Source organism: Scyliorhinus torazame, chromosome 11 (assembly GCF_047496885.1).
Source record: "Scyliorhinus torazame isolate Kashiwa2021f chromosome 11, sScyTor2.1, whole genome shotgun sequence".
NCBI lineage: Eukaryota > Metazoa > Chordata > Chondrichthyes > Carcharhiniformes > Scyliorhinidae > Scyliorhinus > Scyliorhinus torazame.
This window is the reverse complement of record NC_092717.1, coordinates 227,812,917-227,833,133: the sequence shown is the minus strand read 5'-3', so window position 1 is coordinate 227,833,133 and position 20,217 is coordinate 227,812,917. Positions and strand designations below refer to the sequence as shown.

The 20,217-nt window shown below is 44.7% G+C and overlaps 1 protein-coding gene across 4 annotated transcripts in view; it reads right to left on the bottom strand.

The window, feature by feature from the left end:
* The window catches only part of gnal2 (guanine nucleotide binding protein (G protein), alpha activating activity polypeptide, olfactory type 2), a 550,721-nt gene that overhangs the window by 318,760 nt on the left and 211,744 nt on the right, over positions 1-20,217 (bottom strand). The window contains exons 1-4 of one of the 4 annotated variants that reach the window (XM_072468387.1): positions 15,550-15,810; positions 12,840-12,912; positions 12,341-12,395; positions 12,060-12,179 (exon numbers count right to left, since the gene is read on the bottom strand). In XM_072468387.1, coding sequence (XP_072324488.1) covers positions 12,060-12,179; positions 12,341-12,395; positions 12,840-12,874 — 210 coding nt within the window. In that variant the 5' untranslated portion in view covers positions 12,875-12,912; positions 15,550-15,810. Of the gene's footprint in view, positions 1-12,059; positions 12,180-12,340; positions 12,396-12,839; positions 12,913-13,123; positions 13,241-13,264; positions 13,626-15,549; positions 15,811-20,217 lie in introns of those variants that run through there. The other 3 variants (XM_072468385.1, XM_072468386.1, XM_072468384.1) reach the window with 3 other exon arrangements.

Here is a 20,217-nt window from a genome sequence, read left to right as displayed (position 1 = left end):
TCTTGGTTGGACTGGAGGAAAGCTGGGGGAAGAGAGGATGGTGAAGATCAAAGGGGGAAAGACAGTTCCAGAAGTGGGGCTGAATGCTGCTCTCTCAGAAGCTGACAGCACAGAAAAATTCTGGAAGGAAATACATTTCAATTCCAAGGCGATTGAACCTTGAATTGCATTGGTGCTCCACACCAATTCTGGGTCTGAAGCATCCCAACTTTAATCACTCCACCATTGATGGCTGTGTCATCAGCTGCTGAGTACACAGCCTCTGGAATTCCTATACTCAGTCTTTCAACGTATTACTGCAGAAATATTCAGTTTGTATTTCCCTTGTCACAACATTGATGCAACTGCAGCAGAAAAAGATTAATCAACTTTTCAATTCAGTTGCATTTTACTGTCCACACAAAATTAATTTTGGGTATGCTGCTCATTCGCTGAAAATATTACACTTAAATGAATGATAACAGAGGACAAAAATTTAAAAACAGAAGCGAATCGGGGTCAAAAAGTGAAAAAATGGTAAGAAGGTAAAATAAATGGCTCTTTAAGTAAATGCACTTTGAATTCATAGAAACATAGAAAATAGAAGCAGGAGGAGACAATTCAGCCCTTCGAGCCTGCTCCACCATTCATTATGATCATGGCTGATCAAGTTCAATACCCTAATCCCGCCTTCCCCCTCCCAATAGCCTTTAGCCCCAAGAGCTAAACCTGATTCCTTCTGGAATTACACAACGCTGTGGCTTCAACTACTTTCTGTGGTAGTGAATTCCACAAATTCACCACTCTCTGGGTGAAGAAATTTCTCCTCACCTCAGTCCTAAAAGGTTTACCCCTAATCCTCAAACTATGACCCCTAGTTCTGGACTCCGCCACCATCGTGAACATTCTTTCTTAATCAACCCTGTCTAATTCTGTTGTACGTTTCTAAACTCCAATGAATATAATCCTAACTGACTTAGTCTCTCCTCAAACGACAGTCCCGAGTATCAGCCTGGAAACCTTCGCTGCACTCCCCACATAGCAAGATCATAAGGAAACCAAAACTGCACATAATACTCCAGGTATGGCCTCACCAGTGCCCTATACAATTGCACTAAAACATCTCTATTCCTATACTCAAATCCTCTCGCAATGAAGGTCAACATACCATTTGCCTTCTTTACTGCCCGTTGTACCTGCGCGCTTACTTTCAGCGACTGATGCACGAGGACACCAAGATCTTGCTGAGTATCCATCTCTCTCAATTTACACCCATTCAAATAATAATCTACCTTCCTATTTTTGCTAGCGAAGTGGATAACCTCACATTTATTTACATTATACTGCATCTGCCCACTCACTCAGCTTGTCCAAATCCCACTGAAGCATCTCTGCATCCTCCAAACAGCTCGCCCTCCCACTCAACTTTGGATCATCTGCAAATTTGGAGATAATTCAATTGGTTTCCTCGTCCAAATCATGAATATATAATCTGAATAGTTGGGGTCCTAGCACAGATCAATGCGGTACCCCGCTAGTCTCTGCCTGCCAATCAGAAAAAGATCAATTTTTTCCAATGTTTTGCTTCCTGTTTGCTAACCAGCACAAAATAAATGAATTAATAGCAAAAATGGAGGTTAATGGGTATGATCTTATAGCCATTATAGAAATGTGGTTACAAGGTTACATGTGGTTCAAAACTGGGAACTAAACATTCAGGGGTGCATGACTTTTCATAAGGGTGAGCAGGAAGGAAAGAGTGGTGGGGTAGCTTTGTTAAGAAGTGGAAAGTGGCAAATGGAGTTCAACTCCAAGTGTGAGATAATACATTTAGGGAGGTCAAACAGTAAAAAGAAAATATGCAATAAACAAACACATACTGAGAGACCTTGGCATGCAAGCGCACAGGTTGCGAAAGGTAGTAGAGGTAGTTACAATCATAATAAAGGCATGTGGATTGCTGTCCTTCATTGGCAGAGGCATAGAACACAAGAATCAAGATATAATGATGGAACTGTGTAAGTCACTTATAAGGTCACAACTGGAGTATTGTGCACAGTTCTGGTCACCACATTAGAGGAAAGATGTAATTTCTCTGGAGAGAGTACAGAGAAGATTTACTAGAACATTGCCAGGGTTGGAAAATTGTAGCTACAAGGGAAGATTGTTTTCCTTGGAACAGAGAGGGATGACATAATTAAGATACACAAAAGTGAAGGGCAGACATGATGAACTTGTTTTCCTTGGTAGAGAGTTCAATGGGGCATTGATTCAAGCTAAGTGGCAGAAGGATTAGAGGGGACATGAAGAAAAGTGTTTTTACGCAGAGGGTGGTGGGTGTCTGGAATCCGCTGCCTGAGTCGGTGGTGGAGGCAGAGACCCTAAACTCTTTTAAAAAGTGCCTGGATCTGCACCGTATGTTCTGTAAGCTGCAGAGCTATGGGCCGGGTGCAGGAAGATGGGATTGGAAAACGCACCTGGGTGTCTTTGGGTTGACATGGACAAGATAGGCTGAATGGCCCCCTTCTGTGCTGTATCATTTTTATGGTTCTATGAAATATGTACAATAGCAAGAAATGATCTTGGATCGGAAGATGTAGAATCCATATGGGTGGAGGCAAGAGACAACAAGGGGAAGATGAACTGGTGGGCGTAGTCTTCAGGCCCCCCTAACAGTAGCTATACTGTAAGATGGAGAATAAATCAGGAGACAATAAGGGCATGTAAAAAAACGCAGCACTTTAATCATTGGTGACTTTAATCTTCATGTAGAGTGGGAAAATAACCATGAGGAAAAATTCATATTGCATTTGGGACAGTTTCCTGGAACAATATGTTGTGGATCCAACCAGTGATCAGGCTATTTTAGACCTGGTAATGTGTAATGAGGCAGGTTTAATAAACACTCTCAGAGTAAAAGATCCCCTCGGAAACAATGAACATAATGTTGTAGAATTTAGCATTCAACTTGAGAGTGAGAAACTAAGGTCAGAAACAACAGTGCTACACTTAAATCAGGGTAATTATAAAGGAATGAGGGCAGACTTGGTTGGAGTGGACTGGGAAAGGAGTTGAGCAGGAAAGACAGCAACGGCAGATGCTCATGAAAATAATTCATGACTCACACAAAGATATATCCCTGTGAGGAAAAGGATTCTCGGAAGGGGATAAATCAACCATGGTTAACAATAAAGTTAAGGAGAGTATTAAACTGAAAGAAAAATCATAGAATGTGGCAAAGATCATTGGTAAACCAGGGAATTGGGAAAGTTTCAAAAACCAACAAGATTATCAAAAAAGAGAAGATAAACTATGAGGGTAATATAATGTAATATAAGTTATATAAAAACAGACAGGAAGAGTTTCTCTCTCTCTCTCTCTCTCTATATATATATATATAGGGAAGAGGCAAAAGTAAACATAGGCTCCTTAGAGAATGAGACTGGGAAATAATAATGGAGAACAAGGAAATGGCAGAGGAGTTAAATAAATACTTTGCATCAGCCTTCATGGTGGAAAACAATAAAACATTCCAGGAAGGAATATATACAAGAGCAAAGGTACTGAAACTAATGGGGTTAAAGGCCAATAGGTTCTCTGGACCTGATGGACTGGATCCCAGGATATTAAAGGAATTAGGTACAGAGATATTGGATGTACTAGTAGTAATCCTGCAAGAGTCCTTAAATTCTGGAAAAGTCCCAGAGGATTGGGAAATTGCCAATGCAACACCCAAATTCAAAAAGGGAGGGATAAAAAAAAAAGGTAACTATAGGCCAGTTAGCTTAACTTCTGTCATTTGGAAAATGTTAAGAGTCCATTATAACGGATGTATTAGCAGAGCATTTAGAAATGCATAATATAATCAAGCAGAGTCGGCATGGCTTCATAAAGGGGAAATCATGCCTGACAAATTGATTAGAATTTTTTGAGGTAGTAACTCACAGAATAGATAAAGGGGAACCAGTAGATGTAATATACATGGATTTCCAAAGAGCACTTCATAAGGTAACGCAGAAAAGGCTACTTAATAAGAGAAGAGCCGATGAGGCTCTCGGGAGGGCGCACTGTTGCTTCACAGTACCAGGGTCCCAGGTTTGATTTCCAGCTTGGATCACTTGTCTGCACGTTCTCCCAGTGTCTGCATGGGTTTCCTCCCACAATTCCCAAAAGATGTGCAGTTAGCTAATTTGGACATTCTGAATTCTCCATCAGTGTACCCGAACAGGCGCCGGAGTGTGGTGATTAGCGGATTTTCACAATAACTTCATTGCGGTGTTAATGTAAGCCTACTTGTGACAATAATAAAAATTATTATGATGTGTTTGGGGTAGTTTACTAGCACAGATAGAGAATTGGCTAACGGATAGAAGACAGGGATAAGAGAATTTTCAGGATCGTGACCTGTAACTAGTGGAGTGCCACAGGGATCTGTGCTGGGGCCACAATTATTTACAATATGTATTAATGACTTGGACGAAGAAAGTGAATGTACTATTGCCAGAGCCTACAGAGCAATATAGAGAGGTTAGGTGAGTGGCATAAACTTGGCAGATGGAATATAATGTAGGAAAATGTGAAGTTATGCACTTAGGTAGGAAGAATAAAGGAGCTGAATATTATTTAAATGGAAAGACTACAGAAAACTGCAGCACAGAGGGATTTGGGGGTCCTCATGCATAAATCACAAAAAAATAGCTTGCCAGTTCAGTAGGTAATTGGGAACGCAAATGGAATGTTGGCTTTTACTTCAAAAAGAATGGAGTATAAAAATAGGAAAATCTTGCTAAAACTATATATAAGGCACTATTTAGACCACACTGGGATAACGTGAACAGTTTTGCTCCCCTTATCCAGGGATATATATACTGGCATTGGAGGTAGTCCAGCGAAGGTTGATCCGGGTATGGAGGGATTTTCTTACAAGGAGAGGTTGAGTAGGTTTGGCTTGTCCTCATTGGAGTTTAGAAGAATGAGAGGTGACCTTGTTGAGTCATATAGGATTTTCAGAAGGCTTGCTCGGGTAGATGCTGAGGTGTTGTTTCCCATTGTGGGAGAGTCTAGGACCAGAGGGTATAATCGAAGAGTAAGGGGTCACCCGTTTAAGACACAGATGAGGAGGACTTTTTTCCCTCAGAGGATGGGGAATCTGTGGAATTCTTTACCGCAGAGAGCTGTAGAATCTGGGTCATCATGTTCAAGGCTGAGATCGACAGAATTTTAATCAGTAAGGGAAAATGGGTATAAGGCGGGAAAATGGAGTTGAGGATTAAATCAGACCAGTCATGGTCTCATTAAATGGATAGGCAGACTCGATGGGCCGAATGGCCTACTTCTGCCCCTAGGTCTTATGGTCTCAGAAAAAAAAGAAAATGAAACAATCACAGATACCTAAATTGAATTAAAATATGTATTAAAAAAATATTTAGAATAACTGAATTGTCCTTTCAAATTAATCCTTTTCGATGTATCACCCATGAACTGTGAATTCCGGGCAACAATTTTCTCCATCTGCATTTTTCCTTACACATGCTCATTACACTCCACTTTACCCAGTAACAAATAATTTTAAATTTAGACAACACCTAAATTTGAACAATGTGAAGAGTGTAGGTTGCTTTCTCAGCAGCTGAGCCCCTGGCACCAATCGGGATTCAATGCCCTCCCCCATGGATCTTCTCTCCGCCCTGCCAATTGAGGTCCTAGAGTGGGTAATTAATGCTCGCTTAGGGCCTTAATCTGCCCACGCTGGTATTCAACCAGCAGCAGAAAGCTTGAAAAGCGAACCCTGTTGATGTTGCCTGCCTGCATCCAGCAGGTATCCATCATTATCAGGCACTCAGTGTCTGATCGAGGGACCTGGATTCATGAAGGGAAGGCTCACTGAGAGCCACCCTGCTGCTGACCCTCCCCTGTCCCCCTCCCCTCTGACACCCACATTAAGAACCCCGCCCATCATCACTCAACTGTGCCTGGGTCCATGATGATTCTCAGCCTCGGGTGGCTGTTGTACTGGCAGCAACCATCGCCTGCCCGGTGGCACTGCCAAGCAATGAAAAGCTGCTGGTTCGGATTGGTCGACAGCTCTTGGTGGACAGGGCTCCCAGCCCAGGGTTCCAGGAAAGGCCCATTGCTGCCCGGTGAAGTGCCCAATTAGTACTTTATGGGGTGGCTTTCTCGAAAACAGGCAACACAAGGCTCTCACTGACTCTCATCTCTTCATTTAAATGCTGTCCAGCCTTATTGACAAGTCTGTTTATGAAACTCTTTCTTTGAAAAGCCTTTGAAAATTCTATCAAAAATCTGTTACTTTATACAGAGTGAAAAGTTAAACATGGGTCAAAACCTTTGTTTCTAATCAAACATACTGTAAAGATACTGCAAAGATTATGGACAACAAGTTCTTTGCTAAAAAGACATAAAAGCCAATCACCACCCCTTTTAGACAGAACCTTTGTATCATTCTGACCCAGCCAAACTCTAGGGACCACTGCCAATTATCCTGGGCCCAAATGGCACCATCCCAAGAGTATCCACAATCATTACAAAAACCACTGTGTAATAATGTTCTTTCTTCCAAGTACAATGCAACTGTGCAATTACTTCATAAAATAAAGATATTTGTTTTCCCGGGAGGAAAACCACTTGATTTTCAGGACAATGCTTAAGCGCCCCATAATATTCAAACTGTCTGTCACATCCAACCATTTGATGCTTTGATGCTGTGAGTTCCATCGTTGAACAAATAACACAACTTTTTAAAAAATGACTCTTTTATTGGATTTGGGCGTTGCCAGGTCAAGACGGCAGCTTTCCATTCGGGGATTAGTGAACCAGATGTGGGTTTTTTTTAACAACAATGGTCAGCATTACTGAGACTAGTTTTGGATTCCAAATTTTATTAATTGAATTTAAATTCCACTAGGTGCTATGGTGAGATTTGAACCCTTGTCCCCAGATTTTTAATCAGGGGGTCTGGATCACCCAGTCCATTGACATCACCACGATGCTACCAGCTCGCCTAAAAAGTATCATTTGTAACAAGGTTCAATGCAGAAAACTGGGAAAATAAAGCAAAATTAAGATTCTATATTATTATTAGTATGAACACCTTAAAATGGGGGGGGTGCAATATACATCAATACTGTTATAGAATCGCTGATAAACTAACAGGGCGGATTAATGAAGACAATGCAGTAGATGTTGTACTTAGGGACTTTCAAAGGGCTTCTGATAAAGTAACCTGTAATGTATTTATTTTGAAAAAAGATGTAGATGGTAAGGAAGGAACAGTGATAACTTGGGTACATAATTGGCTAAGGGATTAGAGGCAGAGTTGAAGGGATGTTGTTCTGAATGGGGAAGCACTTAATGGGTTCTCCCAATGGGTATCAGGATAATTTTGTTCTTATATATAAAGCACCTACGAGATATGCAATTTCTAAGTTTGCAGGAGGTACTATTTACTAAACTGCCACATTTTGTAAGTATGACAGCAGCAGACTTCAGGAGGACCACGGACCTCATGCAGATAGGTTTGAGGTGATGCACTTTGGGAGAAACAACATGGAGAGGCACTATGGTCTATACTTTTAGGGAGTGGAGGAACATTCAATGGGACCTGAGCATGCATATTCACAAATCATAGAATCACAGAATCCCTACAGTGCAGAAGGAGACCATTCGGCCCATCAAGTTTGCACCGGCCCTCTGAAAGAGCACCTTACCGAGGCCCAAACCCTACATTATCCCCATAACCACACCTAGGGCCAATTTAGCATAGCCAATCCACCTAACCACACATCTTTGGATTGTGAGGGGAAACCGGAGCACCCAATGTTGGGCTGAAGATTGCAGGGTAAATTGATAAAGCAGTTAAAAATAATTGATTCAAGAAATGCTTTTTCAAATTAGTCGTAGTGAAAACAAAAACAAGGAAATCATGTGAAGCTTCGGAAATAACTGGTAAGGCGCCATCTGCGGTATTGTGTACAATTTTGGGCATCATACTTTAGGAAGGATGTTCTGGAGGGCACAGGATGATACCAGAGATGGGGCAGTTTAGTTTTCAGGAAAGAATGGAAAAACTGGTATGGCTGTCCTTAAGTAGCGAAGGTTGAGCAGTAGCGAAGGTTGAGTGGAGACCAAATAGAGTTTTCGATTAAGCAGGTGGGAAGAAACGGTTTCCTCTGGCTAGTGGTCAGTAAACCAGCGGCCATAGTTTTGAAATAATTAGCAAAACAACTAGGAGAGTAAATCAGGAAACATTTCTCTACTTAAAAGGTTAAGACCTAGATTCACTACCTGAAAAGGTGGTAGAATCAGCTTCCATAAAACTTTACAAGGCGACTGGACATACTGGTCAAATTGACTGTGGACTATGATTCACAGTACTATGTATCAATTCTACTCACCTCAAGTATCAGTGCAGTTTGTCAGCAAGTACTAAAATAATTGAAAACTAGCCTGTCACAGCTTCATGTTGAGCATACGTTTACCTCACGGATGTTGAACAATGGCTTCCACCAGCCGTGAATGCCAGGAATTATTTTTTGAAATTATAATCTTAATCACCCATTGAGATTACCTTCCTACAAGGTCATGATTACTTCATCGAAAAATTGCAAGCATATTAGTTCCACGTATTCCAGATAATGCCAATGCTATTCTAATTTATTATCATGAATAAATATCTTGAAACACAATCTGTTCAAAAATCAGCCACACCAATTTTGTGCAATTCAGTGATCCAGAAATGAGTGGCCTGCTGGTCGAAGACCAAACCTAAAATTAAATATCAATGTAGCTGGCTGAATGAATGAGGGAACTTGCAAATTCAGGTAAAGGCAAAAAGTACCAACAACTGTTAAACAACTAGCTCACTCTGCCCTATTCAGCAACTTGCAAGTTTGTGAGTTTGAATTTTGAACAGAACTCTTGGATTTTAATTGTTAAAACCAACCAGAAATACAGATGAACATAATCACAAAATGCAACAGAAATGGCTATTCATTATGATAAAGACCCAGGTAAACTCATTCTCATTATAATTCTCATCTAGAAATTGACAAAACAACCCAAACAGCATTTTTCCAGCTCATTTCAAATATACTGAATAATTAAAAATGAATATATATTTTAAAGCAATGCTGTATATCGAAGCACCAATGTTTACTGACACAAGAGTGGAGGTACAGTAAGTTTGCAATCTCTTCAATTCACCCAAGATACAGACCCCAATGAGTTTGTAACATTAGGCACATTACTGCCTTTCACTTGCTGCCTTTAAAATGGATATACCTGCTCCTCATTGTAAATCATCACTAAATTTCTAACATGTGACACAGGGTTTTTGCAGGCAGTTTTCTGACCTTTGAGCTGCAATTGTACTGTACAGGAGGAAAGGCGCAAACATTATTTTTAGCTCAAAAACTGTCAATTTAGTCTAGTTACTATTATTAGGTCTTGAACTGTGAACACACTGAATTTATTACAGTTATCCTATTCATTCTACAATTAGAACCAAACCTCTTAAAATTAACAGAGTTAAAAATTACTTGAAGTTACTTATTGATCTCAAAACAAGTCAGGAATTTACAAAGTATTTAGGCTCCAAGTTTCGACAATGGCTCACATCAACAAATCAAAAAATATATCAAATCGTCAACCACCAGCCAAACGTCTTCATTTGTAGTTCCTTTCACAATATAGTCAATCGCCAGCAAATCAAAATTTGCTGTCAGAAAATACGATCTTTCCATTTTCACATTTTGCAACGCAAGTCCTTTTTTAAAAAAAATAGTTGGTTTACTGAGCAAGATTCATAATAAACAGCTAAATGTAGGTTACAATTGTTTTTAATGACACTTTATGAAGGCTTTAATTTTCTTAATTGAACACGTTTATTGCACATAGTCATGTATACATATATAGATAAAAACGAATATCAGCAAGAAAACCAAAAATAAACCTAATCGGAAAAAGTAATAAAACAAAGTGACAGATTGCCAAGTATGCCACACAGAAAAACATCACTGTAACGAAAGTGAGCACTTTTGTATCATCACATTCTACCGATAATACTGTTTCAGAGCAACAACTCATGCTTATACCTTGCCTTTAATTACCCAAAGGGCTTCACAGTAGCGCTATCAAACAAAATTTGATGCCAAGCCACATAAGGGGCTATTAGAACAGGCAAACAAAACTTTGATCAGACGGGTAGATTTAAAAGAGTTTCTTAAAGAGGGAGAGGTGAAGCTGGAGAAGTTTAAGCAGGGAATTCTAGAGCATAATATCTGATTAATAGGAATTCATGAATCCTGAACCAGAACAATGTTATGCCTTTGCTGTTCCCAATCTACATATTAAAGAAGGTGATGGCACAATCTCGTGAAATCTTATCTGAGAAAACCATAGATAATCTGTTAGAGATACACCACGTCTTCAATAAGGTTGGGGAAGTCTTCCATGCCACAGAACAAGAACTTTTCTCGAACAACTTTTGCACATGCTCTCCGAAATAGCATATCCAATAATTAGGCTGCCATTTCACGCGCAGTAAATTACTTTGTTCCATAAACCTAAATGTAGTCATATCCCATTCAAATAAAATGGCTAATGAGTAATCTTCAAAAGGGAAAGATAATCTAAACTGAATTAATTGAAGTTTTTAAAAAGAATCTTTTCTTCCTCCCTTAAAATTAGTTCTTATACATTTTGGACAAGAAAGATTGTAATAGGTGCTTTATAACTGACAGCACAGCAAAGCAAAACAGAGAAAAGAGAGACATTTCACTATATTTCACAGAGTACTTTTACTAAATATACACAAAACAACACACTTGGGCACATTTATCAGAAACAAGTCGATAAGCTCAACTGATAAAGAAACTTCAGCACAGTGGTTTAAAAAGGGCCTTCAATGAAACAGATTCCCTTATATCAGTTTCTTTATGCAAAATGGTACAACTGTACAAAAACAGAATCAACTGTATACTTTAAGAAAACACTAAAGCAACAGACTCTGATAAATTATAACAGAACTGCAGGATCATTTGACATATTGCAAATTACGAGCCAATTGATTCTGAACCCCAAAACAAGAACATTAGGATTTGAAACGTTGATTTAATTTTAAGCTACATTTGTAGGCTGGTTCCATTCAAATTTGCGCCAAATTCTCTACCAATGGCCACCAGTCTCGATGTGACAGCCTGCCATGCTGATATGATGGGCTTTTCTGACTGAAGTATTAATAACTGGGGTGATATCATGGCAAATTTATCATGAAATATTGCAGTTGAATAAATAGTGAGCACCACTATGTTAGTATCCAAGTAATATAATTACAATTGTGTTCTGAGTAAGCCTGTCATATAGGCTACAGCAGTTCGCCTGGTCCTATAATAGGCTGATGACATTGCTAACAAAGCTTATTCGTTGCTGATCAGAATGATCTGCTTTTTGAACACAATCACTGCATACTATTGAGCATCAGGATGAAGCATGCATTCAACTGCATACATTTTTGGGTGCTTCCCTGAGCTTTGCTGCCATGGAAACCAATGTAAATTTCCAGATTACACAGCAGCCGTTATGGACCAAGGACAGAACGTTAGATCCGCTTTTAAACTATTTGAAACTCAGGGCAGCACGGTAGCACAGTGGGTTAGCCCTGCTGCCTCACGGCGCCGAGGTACCAGGTTCGATGACGGCTCTGGGTCACTGTCCGTGTGGCGTTTGCACATTCTTTGTGGGTTTCACCCCCAGAACCCAAAGATGTGCAGGCTAGGTGGATTGGCCACGCTAAATTGCCCCTTAATTGGAAAAAAAGAATTGGGTACTCTAAATTTATTTTTTAAAAACAACTATTTGAAACTCTTCACGACTTTAACATCTGCCATCTAGAAGTCCTAGCTTTCGGCTAGCATTTAGAATTGTGCTGCAGTGGGGGTCAGTTGGGAGAGAAACAAGCCCACACAAGGAAGATATCGGCAAGTAGGCAAAACATGAATCAATCCCCAAAACAAAAACATGCATTTCCAACAATTAATATTTAAAACATCAACATTTCTTACCTGCGTGTATTCGAAGTCTGAAAGATGGACTAAAGTTTTGATGTAATCCAACCGAAACTGGTGTTCTGGGTTGGCTAATTGGACTGGGGGTATTAAAGTGCTCATTGCTGAGACTATTGTCTAAAAATGGATAGAAAATAGTTACAGGCATTAATCTGATTGAATATGGGATAATCCATTTGACAAAACTGGATTTGTGTTCATATGCCAAAAATCAAAGGCCTTCCCAGTGATATCAATGCCTTTTTTTTTTTAAATGGAAATAAACTATTAGCACTTACCACTATAGCATCTTTAATATTTTTCCTAATATCTTGTACTTTCAGTTTCTTCTCTCTGCATGGGAAAGTAACAGGAACTGTTTGATTTGACTCAATGTTAATATGCCTTCATTCAGTTCATGATCAAATTAAATTGAATGCATTATCAAGGAATCTATTGCGGATAGGAGAGAAAATGAGGGGGAGAATATTATACAGTAAGATACCAACATTGTGATGGTGGTTGGGGGGGGGGGGGGGGGAGCTGTCGCCATGTTGTTGCTATTTCAGGGCCCTGCAAAAGCGACTGCAATAACATCAATACAAGTGAAAAAATATTTGCCAACCCAGCCTTCTAATGCTGTCAGAGATAGAGAACACAGTCCAAAACACCTTCGGGTGCCCACATACCACCAGCCCCCCTCCCTTTACTGAGGAAATATACTCACGCCCACCCACCCACACCCTCTTCCTACTTCACTCTCGGCTACAATCAGACAATGTGACGGTCGCCACTTACTCGGCATTAAATCCATTGACGTGCAAGATCCGCATTTGCTTGACAATTGTACTTTTCCCAGATTCACCGGCCCCTAGAGGAGAAAATAAAAATCAGATTTAAGAAAAAAGACAGAACATCCAGAACACAAATATCAGTGACAACAACCTCCGCACCCCACACACACAGACACCCACATATATAACATATAACCCCCCCCCCCCCACATATATATATAATGTATAGGCCCCCCCATACATATATAATGTGTAGACCCCCCCCCCCCCACACACACACATATTTACACAGAGGGAGTGGAGTGGGTCTATCTGTGTATCGCCTGTTGGAATCAGCGCCAGCAGCCTCCCTCCCTCTCTCGGCCGAGCGGAGGCTTCTCACTGACATTATGTTGCCATGAAGAGGATAGAATGTATCGCGGCTCTTACCCAGCAGCAGCAGGCGGTGGGTCGCTTTATACGCCTGCCTGTCTTTCTGTAACTGTTTCTCGATTTTTTTGTTGGCTTCGCGCTGGGCTTTCTCGTCGTGTCGCTGGTCTTCAGTCTTGCTGTTCCCTAAACAACCCATCGCTGGCTCTCCTCTTCTCCTTCTCTCTCTCTCTCCCTCTCCTTCTCTCCACCCCTTGCTTTTTTTTCCCCTCCTCTTTTATTTATATAAATATAGGAGAGAGAACCCCCCCCCCCTCCACACACACACACAGATGTACAAGGAGGGAGATGGCCCTCCCTCTCTCTCCCGCTCCCTCTCCCTGTGTAAAGGGGGTGGTGGGGGGATGTCCGTCACTAACGCCACCCCCCCCCCCCTCGAATCTTTTTCAAAAAGAAAACAGGAAAAAAAGCCTCAAATAACCATTTCAATAAAAAAACACCCCCCCCCCCGGAAAAAATCTACACGGCAGCAGCAAAATATTACAAATCGTTCAGCGATAAACTAGATGGTTGCGGCCAACAGACGCTGGCGGACGATATAGGAATATAAATATTTTTTAAAATTCTATAAATATCCCCACACAGACAGAGACACATATAACAGGAGAGTGGAGCCAGGGGCGCGGACACTGCAGCTCCGCCTGTTGAGGCGCGGTCCCGCGCTCCCTCTCTCACAGAGCGAATCACAGCTTCCAGCACAAAACCCACAGTCCCAGCACACCCACAGTCCCAGCACAAACCCCCACAGTCCCAGCGCAAACCCCCACAGTCCCAGCGCAAACCCCCCACAGCTCCCAGCACCCCCCCCCCCTCCCACACAGCTCTCAGCACACCTTCACAGTCCCAGCACACCCCGACAGTCCCTGCACACACTCAGTCCCTGCACACACACTCACAGTCCCAGCACATCCCCTCACAGTCCCAGCACATCCCCTCACAGCCCCAGCACACACCCTAACAGTCCCTGCACACACCCCGACAGTCCCTGCATGCACACTCACAGTCCCAGCACACACCCCGACAGTCCCTGCACACACCCTGACAGTCCCTGCACACACCCCGACAGTCCCTGCACACACCCCGACAGTCCCTGCACACACCCCGACAGTCCCTGCACACACCCCGACAGTCCCTGCACACACAATCACAGTCCCAGCACACCCCCTCACAGTCCCAGCACACCCCCTCACAGTCCCAGTACACACCCTCAGTCCCAGCACACACCCTCAGTCCCAGCACACACCCTCAGTCCCAGCACACACCCTCACAGTCCCAGCACACCCCCTCAGTCCCAGCACACCCCCTCACAGCCCCAGCACCCCCCTCACAGTCCCAGCACAACCCCTCACAGTCCCAGCACAACCCCTCACAGTCCCAGCACAACCCCTCACAGTCCCAGCACAAACCCCCACAGACCCAGCACAAAGCCCCACAGACCCAGCACAAAGCCCCACAGACCCAGCACAAAGCCCCACAGCCCCAGAACAAACCCCCACACAGCTCCCAGCACAAACCCCCCCACACAGCTCTCAGCTCAACTTCACAGTCCCAGCACCCCCCTCACAGCCCCAGCACACACCCGGACAGTCCCTCCACACACACTCGCAGTCCCTGCACACACACTCACAGTCCCAGCACACACACACTCACAGTCCCTGCACACACACACTCACAGTCCCAGCACACACACTCTCAGTCCCAGCACCCCCCTCACAGTCCCAGCACCCTCTCACAGTCCCAGCACACCCCCTCACAGTCCCAGCACACCCCCTCACAGTCCCAGCACGCACCCTCACTGTCCCAGCACACACCCTCACAGCACCCAGCACACACCCTCACTGTCCCAGCACGCACCCTCACTGTCCCAGCACACACCCTCACAGCACCCAGCACACACCCTCACAGCTCCCAGCACACACCCTCACAGCTCCCAGCACACACCCTCACAGCTCCCAGCACACACCCTCACAGCTCCCAGCACACACCCTCACAGCTCCCAGCACACACCCTCACAGCTCCCAGCACGCACCCTCACTGTCCCAGCACGCACCCTCACTGTCCCAGCACGCACCCTCACTGTCCCAGCACGCACCCTCACAGTCTCAGCACACACCCTCACTGTCCCAGCACACACCCTCACTGTCTCAGCACGCACCCTCACAGTCTCAGCACACACCCTCACTGTCCCAGCACACACCCTCACTGTCCCAGCACAAACCCCTCACAGCACAAAACGCTTCCAGCACAAAAAACTCACAACCCCACATCCACAAGCGAAAACCTACGCAAGACATCAAAAGCACAGTTGGAAAGTCAAAGCGGTGAATGTAAAGATACTTCAAAACAGAAAGGAGCTGATGCCGATCTGATTGGTTATTTTCCATCACATCCACTCTTGTCCCGGGTCCAGTCAGAGCGGTGGATCAGACGAGTACACATTGGAACAGGGCTGAGTGAGGGTGCTGAGGTGGAAGAAGGTTCATTCGCCCCGGTATATTTTTGCTGAAGGCTCATGTGGTAAATGAGCGCGGGTGGGAGGTGGGGAATGGAGTTGAAGACATTTCCCATTCAGAGCAGCACAGTGACCCCGGGCTCGCAGCGGATTAGCCCCCAGGCTTCCGGCACCGGCTGGCAGGCGACTCCGAACTGAAACCACCGCCTTCAGCTCCCCCCCCACCCCCCTTCACACCATAATCTCTCCCTCACACCACCCCCCCCCTCACAACACCATCTTCCCCTCACACACCATCACCCCCTCACACCGCCACCCCCCCCCCCAACCCCTCACAACAAAATCTCCCCGTCACACACCCCCCTCACAACATAATCTCCCCCTCACAAACCCCCCTCACACAACCATCACCGCCTCACACCGCCACCCATCCCCCACAACATAATCTCCCCCTCACACCACCTCCCCCTCACCCCCCCACATCATCTTCCCCTCACACCACCATCATCCCCTCACACCACCACCCCACTCACACCGTCACCCCCTCACTCCACCGCCACACCCCCTCACTCCACCGCCACCCCCCCTCACACCACCACCCCGCCACCCCCTCGAAACATAATCTCCCCCTCACACCATCTCCCCCTCACACCCCCCTCACACAGCCACCCACCCCCCACAACATAATCTCCCCCTCACACCTCCCCTCACACAACCATCACCCCCTCACACCGCCACCCATCCCCCACAACATAATCTCCCCCTCACCCCCCCTCACACCATCACCCCCCTCACACCACCACCACCCCCCTCACACCATCTTCCCCTCACACCATCTCCCCCTCACAGCACCCCCCCTCACACCATCACCCCCCTCACACCATAATCTCCCCCTCACACCACCATCACCCCCCCTCACACCGCCACCCCCTCACACCACCGCCACCCCCCTCACACCATCACCCCCCTCACACCACCACCACCCCCCTCACACCACCACCACCCCCCTCACATCTTCCCCTCACACCATCTCCCCCTCACACCACCATCACCCCCCTCACACCATAATCTCCCCCTCACACCACCATCACCCCCCCTCACACCGCCACCCCCTCACACCACCGCCACCCCCCTCACACCACCACCCCGCCACCCCCTCGAAACATAATCTCCCCCTCACACCATCTCCCCCACACATCCCCCCTCACACCACCATCACACCACCCCCCCACAACATCATCTTCCCCTCACACCACCCCCACTCACATCACCCCCCCTCACACCACCCCCCTCACACCACCCCCCTCACCTCACACCATCATTCCCTCACACCACCCCCCACCCCAGTTACCTCACTCCACCATCACCCCTCCCTCACACCCCCACCCTCACCTCACGCCATCATCAACCACCACTCACACCACCATAGGAGCAGAATTAGGCCACTCGGCCCATCAGCTCCTCCATTAATCATGGCTGATATTTTTCTCATCCCCATTCTCCAGCCTTCTGCCCATTACCCCTGATCCCCTTATTAATCAAGAACCTATCTATCTCTCGTCTTAAAGACACTCAGTGATTTGGCCTCCACAGATTCACCACCCTCAGGCTGAAGAAATTCCTCCTCATCTCTGTTTTAAAGGATCGTCCCTTTAGTTTGAGATTGTGTCCTCTGGTTCTAGGTTTTCCTACAAGTGGAAACATCTTCTCCACGTCCACTCTATACAGGCCTTGCAGTATCCTGTAAGTTTCAATAAGACCCCTCTCATCGTTCTAAACTCCAACGGGTACAGACCCAGAGTCCTCAACCGTTCCTCATACGACAAGCTCTTCATTCCAGGAATCATTCTTGTGAACCTCCTCTGGACCCTTTCTAAGGCCAGCACACCCTTCCTTAGATACGGGGCCCAAAACCGCTCACAATATTCCAAATGGGGTTGACCAGAGCCTTATACAACCTCAGAAGTACATCCCTTGTCTTGTATTCTAGCCCTCTTGGCATGAATGCTAACATTGCATTTGCCTTCTTAACTGCTGACTGAACCTGACGTTAACCTTAAGAGAATTGTGAACAAGGACCATCACCCCTCCACACCCCCACCCAGCTACGCTAACTTTCCCTGTACACCCAATAACCTCACATCATACACAAAATCAACGAGCTTCCTCCTAACTGCTAAACACACAGCAACCTTCAAACAACCCATTCCACGTTAGGTACGACAATTTCGCCATCCGAATGCAATAAATGCATTCCCAGTAACTCTCTCCCATGGTAATAGGGCCCCTCCCCAGTAACATTTTCTGTCCAACAGTAATAAATCCATTCTCTCCAGTAACTGTCGCCCCCACAATAATTGATCCACTCCCCCCTGTAACTGTATCTCCGACAGTAATAAATCCACTCTCCCCCAGTAACTATCTCTCCCACAGTAATGAATCCACCCTCCCAGTAACTGTCTCCCCACAGTAATAAATCCATTCGATCCAGTAACTGCATCTCCTACAACAAATTCATTCTTCCCAGTAACTGTCTATGCCACACATCAATCCACTCTCTCCAGTAACCGTCTCTCCCACAGTAATAAATCCACTCTCCCCAATAACTGTCTCTCCCACAGTAACAAATCCATTCTCCCCAGTAACTGTCTCTCCAACAGTAATAAATCCACACACCCCAGTAACATTTTCTCTCCCACAATAATAAATCCACGCTCCCCAGTAACCGTCTCCCCACAGTAATAATTCCATTCTCCCCAGTAACTGTCACTCGCATAGTAACAAATTCACTCTCCCCATAACTGTATCTCCCATAATAATAATTCCACTCTCCCCAGTAACATTTTCTTTCCCACAATAAATCCACTCTCCCCAGTAGCATTTTCTCTCCCACAGTAAGAAATTCACTCTCCCACGTAACTGCCGCTCACACAGTAATACATCCACTCTCCCCAATAACTGTCTATCCCACAGTAACAAATCCACTCTCCTCAGACACATTTTCTCTCCCACAATAATAAATGCACTCTCCACAGTAACTGTCTTTCCCATAATCAATCCACTCTCCCCAGTAACCGTCTCCCCCACAGTAATAAATCCACACTTCCCAATAACTGTCACCCCCACAGTAATAAATCCACTCTCCCCAATAACTGTCTCTCCAGTAACATTTTCTCTACCATTGTATTAAATCAACTCTCCCCAATAACTCTTCCCTAATAATAAATCCACTCTCCCCAGTAACTGTCTCCCACACAGTAGTAAATCCACTCTCCCAATAAATGTCCCTCCCACAGTACTGAATCCACATTCCCCTAATAACTGTCTCTACCATAGTAATAAATCCACTCTCGCCAATAACTTTCCCTCCCACAGTAATTAATCCACTTTCCGCCAGTCACGGTCTCTCCCACAGTAATAAATACACTCTCCCTAGTAACTGTCTCTCCTTAGTAATAAATCCACTCTCTCCAGTAACTGTCTCCACCACAGTAACAAATCCATTCTCCCCATTAACTGTCTATCTCACAGTAACAAATTCACTCTCCTCAGATACATTTTCTCTCCCACAATAATAAATGCACTCTCCACAGTAACTGTCTTTCCCATAATAAATGCACTCTCCCCAGTGACCTTCTCCCCCACAGTAATAAATCCATGCTCCCCAATAACTGTCCCCCCACAGTAACAAATCCACTCTCCCCAGTAACTGTCTCTCCAACAGTAATAAACCCACTCTCCCCAGTAACTGTCTCTCCAACAGTAATAAACCCACTATCCCCAGTAACTGTCTCTCCCACAATAACAAATTCACACTCCCCAGTAACTGTCTGTCCCACAGTAATAATATCCCCCCACCCCAGTAACAGTTTCTCTACCATTGTATTAAATCCACTCTCCCCAATAACGGTCTCTCCCATAATAACAAATCCACTCTCCCCAGTAACGTTTTTTCTCCCAGTAATAAATCCACTCTCCCCAGTAACTTTCTCTCCCGTAATAATAAATCCACTCTCTCTCGTAACTATCTCTCCCACAGTAATAAATCCACTCTCCCCAGTAACTGCCTCTCCCGCAATAATAAATCCACTCTCTCTTGTAACTATCTCTCCCACAGTAATAAATTCACTCTACCACAGTAATAAATCAACTCTCCCCAGTAACTGTCTCTCCCACAGTAATAAATCTACTCTCCACAATCACTGTCCCCGCCGACTGCGCTCCAAAAACAGTCTCTTAACCCGCGGGATCTTATTTGCCCACACAAATCCTGTAATACTCTTATTTACCCGCTTGAAAAAGGACTTGGGGATGAGGATGGGCAGGCACTGGAAGACGAACAAGAACCTAGGGAGGACCGTCAACTTTACGGAATGCACCCTGCCCGCCAGGGAGAGTGGCAGCATATCCCACCTCCTAAAATCCTCCTCCATCTGATCCACCAGCCGCGCTAAATTGAGCTTGTGCAAGACCCCCCCAGCTCTTGGCCACCCGGATGCCC